General features: G+C 42.7%; 1 protein-coding gene across 1 annotated transcript; it reads right to left on the reverse strand.

The window, feature by feature from the left end:
• Nucleotides 1-624: 624 nt before the first annotated feature.
• LOC131026569 (polyphenol oxidase I, chloroplastic-like) lies at nucleotides 625-3,190 on the reverse strand. Its single transcript, XM_057956456.1, has 2 exons — nucleotides 2,636-3,190; nucleotides 625-2,022 (listed from the first exon to the last, which is right to left on the reverse strand). Exons 1-2 carry the CDS (start codon nucleotides 3,061-3,063, stop codon nucleotides 885-887), a joined length of 1,566 nt encoding a protein of 521 aa, XP_057812439.1. The 5' UTR covers nucleotides 3,064-3,190; the 3' UTR covers nucleotides 625-884.
• Nucleotides 3,191-7,034: the final 3,844 nt, after the last annotated feature.

Below are 7,034 nucleotides of genomic sequence, written 5' to 3' on the forward strand. Positions count from 1 at the left end.
TAGACGACTCTAAGGTGTGTTTGCTTTTTATCCCTCTAAATGGAGGGATAACAAAATTTTATGCCTTTAAATTGCTTTCTTATCCCACATCCTACACAAATACCATTTTTTCTTTCTTATTTTCACTTCAAGGAGAGATAATATTATCACACCAAAATTTGAGAGATAATATTATCCCTCCTTGAAGTGAAAATAAGGAAGGAAAAATGGTGTTTGTGTAGCCCCCGGTTACGCCCCTGCTTGATAGAATCACTGAGGGATATGAATGATAAGGGAAATAAAAAAACAGCAAAGATGACAAACATAAGGATGGGCCTACCACAAATTGATTGTAAAATTTTCAGGGTGCGTTAACTTTGATGAAAAATGAGAGAAAAAGTATTTCCACTCATTTTCCACCATTTTTGAAGGGATAATATTATTCATCCTTAAAGTGAAAATAAAGAAGTAAAAATGATGAATTTCTCTTTTGTATAAAACGTGGGAAAATAAAGAAGACATTTAAAGGCATAAATTTTTATTATCCATCATTTTCTCATGATAAATTTATCCATCAAAATAAACGCACCCATGTTTCAACTTCAGATATTTTTCTTCAAGATAATATATCTTGGTTTCACCATGAAAATATACAGGCATTTAGATATACTTTGAACCTGTAACTACTCTCCCTATTCTTTTTTCTCACATATCTCTCTCTCTCAATTGATTACAGAATCCATCGGCTCTCTTAACCAGCTGAATTGCAATCTCATCCATTCATCTCGAACGGCTGAGAATCATAATGACAGAAGCAAACTTAAGTAATTGCTATAATCCCTCTGTGTTTCGGGAATTAGCAATTAAATCCCTAAGCTTTTGTCGGCATGAATAATTGATGCAGATCAAATGGTAACACGCGGGATGATCTTAATACCACCGATGGTAACATCACCACCGTTAATGTGGGGAACGATGGTGACCACAATGAAATCATCATCAGCAATATTAATGTTCTCATAGAGCTCCCTCAAGTTCAAGCGAAGGACGTTGGCGCTTTCCGCAGCCCTAACCTTGTGCGGAATCTGCGTGAAGCCCCCGGCATACTCGGCCCTGTCGAGCTCGTCTGGCTTGTCGTCTTCATCGTTGATGAACACGTCAAACCTCACGATCTTGGACCTTTCGCTGATTATGTTCTCCAGCACGAGCACTTCGTCGGCTTTGCCTTTGGTTGGTTTTGGCACCAAAACCCTCATAGTCTTGGTGAGAGTGAGAGGGAACACTTGGTCTCCTCTCTCTGCCTTCTTGGAGAGATCTTCGATATTCACCGGCACCGCCCTCTGCGGTGGCCGGTAGGTCGTCCATGGAGTATCGCTATGTTCATACTCGTATCCCATTTTGGTGTGGTCCAAGCAGTCTGCGACCTTAACTCGCACGAGGTTCTTCTTCTCGTCGTAGAACATGAAGGCGGCGGCGTTGAAATCGTCGGGGTTGGGGACGACCGGGCCGTTGATATCCTTGGGGAAAGCGGATGGGATTGTTTTCCATATGATCCACATTCTATCGATATTATCGTGATGTGCGAAGAAGAGAGGGTCTCTTGCCGCGGAGTAGAAGTTTCCCATGTCTTCGATGAAATCGTTTTCGGGGTTTCCGGTCCAGATGTGGACGCCGGTGTGTGAGCCGCGCTCCGGCAATCCTCCCTCGGTGGCTTCTGGGGGATAGTCTCCATCACTGTAAGGATTACCCATGAAGTCGATGGGGGATTCGACATCACCAATCATTTCCTTGTACATCTGAGTGAGATTGTTGGAGATGATCTGTACAGGATTGGTAATTGGGGGGTTGGTTAGGGCAAGAGCAACGACGGCAGGGGGCCGATGCATCTGGTCTCGGTTGAGGTCGTAGAGCGGTGATGCATCCCTGTCGAACATTGAGGGCATCTGCATGCCCCTAGGGTTGTCCCAGTTCCAGTAGGGCAGGGCGAAATCGGGATCTTCGATGAGTTCCCCCATGATCCTCTCGAAGAAATAGAGGTACCACCTGTGGAAGGGGCGAATCTAGAATTTGTGGTTAGGACTGACTTTTGTTGAAGTATGACGTTTCAAAGTATTTGCATAGGACTTCGGCCTTTGAGCCAAATTCTTTTGAGATTAGAACTCAGTCACTTGCTATAATAAATAATTGTTCACATTCATCTAATTCAACAACAAGTACATTGGAAGCATATAATTAATGTTAAAAGTAATAGCAAGCAAGAGGTTTGAGAAGTGAGAGAAATGATTTCATTTGATTGAATGAATAATTAACAACTGATTTACACATATTTATACTACCGCAGACTACTAACTGACTAACTAATACAAGCTGACTCAGCAAACTAATTAACAAGAAGCTAACTAATCATCTAACAACTAAGCAAACAAGTAGACTTCAATAATTAAAGACCAACCCCTATGCGTCATTTTAAAAAATTGTTTTATTTTCTAAAAAAATAAACTAATTTTTATTGTTAATTAATAGTTCATTATTTTACCTTATCTTGCGGATTGACTCAAATTCAACATTAAAAATTAACTAAAAAAGGAAAATACGACAAAAATAACTCAAATTTAACAAACTAATATAACGAATCACTGTAAAATGTTGACCAAACCTGTGGAAAGGGAAGAAGACCCATGAGTTGTGAACCTGGATATCGATGCCCTCGTGGTTGACCTGGTCGTAGGGGCCGTTGCAGTAAGCGCAATGGACGTTGGCCTGCTGAGTGAAGCCGCGGGGATCGTCGGGGTCCGTCACGTCCAAATCCTTCATCTTCTGGATGGCTCTCTCGTACTTGGCTATGTATTCCGGTGTCAGCCTGTGCGCCGCCGGCCTAATGCGAGGCTTAGTAAACGTCGGAAGCTTGTAGTCGCTCTGAACGTCGGCGTAGGGCGGGCAGCAGTTGACGTCTAGAGATATTACCTCTCCGTTTCTAAATGTATAGGCGCCTCCGGGCTCGCACTTGCTCACGTCGGGAGGCGCAATCGGAAGCGCCTCAGCATTGCGGATGAGGCCGTATAGACCACCCAGTCCAAGCAGCATGTTTCTGCGGTCTACACGGCCGCCACCGCTGCTGCACGACGCGTCGAAGCGGTGCCTCCGCCTGCTGCCCAGCTGGGAGGGCTTTTGAAATGGGGAGTTGGTGGTGGTGGCGATCGCGTTGAATGAAGATTGTGTTGGGAATTATAGACGCCAATAATTCCGCCCAGGATTGTTGTTGGGAAATTAGACACAACTAATTCCGCCCGGGATCAAGTGTGACTCAATATTGTGGATATCGACCGATATGAAACGAGAAGAAAAATGACACCGATATTTTTAACGTGGTTCGGCCAAACTGCCTACGTCCACGGACCCACACCAATATATTAGAGAATCTCAAAAGGAGGAGTACAACAAAAAATACCACACTGTATTTTGTATCTGCCTACGCAGAGGCTATCTCTCAACTCACTTTTATCACTCGTGTATAACTTCTACTCTGAAGCTATCCTCACACAAGATTTTTCTCTCTCTCTAGCAAATAACACTTTGCTTGGTGTTGTTCTGGGGTGATTTTAATGTTGCTGCGAGGGGCTCAATTTATAGGCAACAGAGCTGTGGTAGGTGGCAGCATAAGTGGAAATTTGAGCTGCCCCTTTTTGACAATTGCTGCCTTCCCTTTTTGACAATTGCTGATTGTTGCTTTTGACTAACAATCTCCCACTTGAAGACTGATTTCAATCTGTCTTCACACCCTGATCAACGCAACAGTCTTTCTGTCTTAACTGTAAAGACATAACCGGTAGTGCTTCTCCTGCGATCTACCGCACCGGCAAAATCTGCATCTACAAAACCTTGTAGTGCTACATCACCTCGTCGAAAGCATAAGCATCTATCAGTAGATCCACGTAGATACCTCAATATCCACCTTACTGCTTCCCAATGCTGCTTTCCAGGATTTGCCATAATTTGCTCACAACTCCCACTGCATGAGCGATATCTGGTCTAGTACAGACCATGGCATACATCAGACTTCCAACGGCTGAGGCGTAAGGAATTTTAGCCATGAAGTCTCTTTCCTCCTTTGTCTTTTGAGAGTGCTCTTTGCATAGGCGGAAATGGTTAGCTAACGCTGAGCTAACCGACTTAGCACTGCTCATGTTGAATCTTTGCAAGATTCGATCAACGTATTTGGCCTGAGACAACTGCAAAACACCTTTTTGCTTGTCTCTGTAAATTCTCATCCCGAGAATTCGCTTTGCTTCTCCTAAATCCTCCCCTCAAACCAAGGACCACATCATGTCCTCCCTCGAACGACAATCCGTACATCTTGCACCGCCGTTACCACTCAACGGGACTCGCTGCCTGACCACACTATCAGGAAGACTTTCGATACAAGGAACCACCGGATTCAATCGTGAGTTCACTGGGGGGTACACCTCCGTATATCTTGCACCGCCGTTACCACGCAACGGGACTCGCTGCCTGACCACACTATCAGGAAGACTTTCGATACAAGGAACCTGAGGTCGAGATCACAAATGTGTACATACGCGACCCAGCCAAATACTTTTAAGTGAGAAAGTTTAATTTCTTTGCCACTCAAAACTTCCTCCGGTATTCTGTACTCCAATGGTACAGATGTCCCACGGTTAACGAGATATGCCGTTGTGTTGACAGCTTCTGCCCAAAATTGTGTTGGCAGTCCTGCATGTATCCTCATGCTCCTAGCTCTTTCTGTCAACGTCCGGTTCATGCGTTCTGCGACTCTATTTTGTTGTGGGGTCTCTGGCATTTCCAACTTGATGCCATTCTGGTAACAAAATTTCTTGAACGCCATATCTTCGTATTCTCCGCCATTATCGGATCTCTTTATCCGTAAGCCAGTTTCATTTTCCACCATGGCCTTCCACTTCTTGAACGCCTCAAACGCCTCTGACTTTTGTCTCAAGAAGTAAACCCACACCTTTCTCGAGTGGTCATCGATGAAAGTCACAAAGGTAAGACTTTCCGCCAATGGATGAAACTCTTGCTGGACCCCAAACATCTGTGTGGACTAACTCAAGCTTTACTTGCTTCAGAGTTCTACCACTTGTGTTGAAACTCACCCTCTTCTGGTAGTTTCCCTTTCGAATGCATATACTTGAGCCCTTTCTGGCTCATGTGCCCAAGTCTTTGGTGCCACAAATTTGCATTCTTCTTGCTATCAGCAATTGCAATTGTCACACACGCATTCATCGCTGTGTATAGGCTGCCAGTATCCTTGCCACGTGCAAGAATCATTGCGCCCCTAGTGATTTTCCAATAATCACCTGAGAGGTGTGTATCACATCCTTCTCTCGACAATTGCTTGACGGAGATCAAGATATTCCTCAACTCTGGAATATGTCTCACGTCCTTCTCCTTCAGCCACAACATTGGCTTCGGTCTTTTTCTCGTTTCCCTTTGAAGGTACTTTACACTGCGTTCTGTAGTGCCCGACCTGACCACAGTTCCAACATTCAACAGACTTTGATTTGTTGAAATTCTTGTGGTTCTGGAGCTCTGCATGCCATTCCTTGACTTGCTCCGTCCGCGTCCTTGACTTCTTGATTTTCCTTCAAGGGCTTATACAGGTCCTTCTGGTACAAGTAATCCTCCATTTGCATTTTCCAAAAAATTCAAAATTCACACCGTTGAATTTATCAATTTTGGAAATTTTATCGTCTGTCGACATTGCTCCCACTCGATCTGGACTCCTTGGATCGTTTCTGATTTTTCAGCTAACCACCGTGTTTAGAACACCTTTTGTCGACAAATCGGAACCGCCGACAAATTTCACTATTCACGAAATTCACTATTCACGTGAATAGTAACAGCGAAAAAAAACATCAGAAAATATCTGCCACCACCGTGGCTCTGATACCAGTTGTTGGTGGTTCTGGGTGGTTTAATGCTGCTGCGAATGCCTTCAATTTATAGGCAACAGAGCTGTGGTAGGTGGCAGCATAAGTGGAAATTTGAGCTGCCCCTTTTTGACAATTGCTGCCTTCCCTTTTTGACAATTGCTGATTGTTGCTTTTGACTAACAGATTGAAGGGAAGCCATGCTTGACTTATATATTGATGCTTTCATTGCTTTCGAGGCATGTCTTTATATAGTACAAGTGGACATGCACCAGTTTAAACTGGTGATAGCTAATGGGGTTATTTACATAAACGTGTAAATGTGATGGTTATTGGAGTTATTTTTAAAAATGCATGTGGACTAAAAAGATGTTTCGTAGACAAACGAAAATGAAAAATTAGGAAGATATTTCGCGTGCAGAAGGAGTATTGATTTCCAAATAGCTATCTACTCTATGCTTTAATAATTAATTCGCCATCATCAAATAGTTTATACTCCCTAGCTCCTTCTTCGAAAAACATGCGGCGGCGTGAGCGGTACAAGTTTTAAGAAATACTAGATGATTGTATTGTAAGTGGAGAAGCTAGGGGTCCCACTTTAAGAAAACATGTTGTTGAAATAGAAATTATATAAAAGGAGAAAAATGAAAAAGATCAAAACCTAGCAAACCTTTAAAAGCACAAAGACGCTAATTAAGGGTCAAGCCTCATTGAAATCTTTCTGGCTAAAATCCAATGAAAAAAACACCTGTAAAGAAAAAAGAGTACTCGTCTATTAGAACGAGGAAAAAAAAAACAGAAACAAGAAGAAGGAATAAAACAATGATAGCAAAAATCAACAAAAAGGACCAAGCCAAGTTTTCCATTCTTTATGTCATCCACCTCACCTCTATCCAGGGCCTCACCCCAATTAGCATCTACTGCCTCTTCAAAATCTTCAACTGCACCACTACCTGCCTCATCTAAGCCACGAAATGAAGAAGCCACTTTTAGAAAACATGTTTGTTATGTTACTTTAACAAAATGCAGTGGTGGGTCATGATGTTTTTTATTTTTTATTTTTTATAAATAAGTATGAAAAGTAGAGATAAAAAATAAAGAAATTATGGTGGAATAATGTTTAAAAATAGAAAATGCATGTATTTG

The sequence above is a fragment of the Salvia miltiorrhiza genome, chromosome 5 (genome assembly GCF_028751815.1).
Source record: "Salvia miltiorrhiza cultivar Shanhuang (shh) chromosome 5, IMPLAD_Smil_shh, whole genome shotgun sequence".
In the NCBI taxonomy this organism is placed as follows: Eukaryota; Viridiplantae; Streptophyta; class Magnoliopsida; order Lamiales; family Lamiaceae; genus Salvia; species Salvia miltiorrhiza.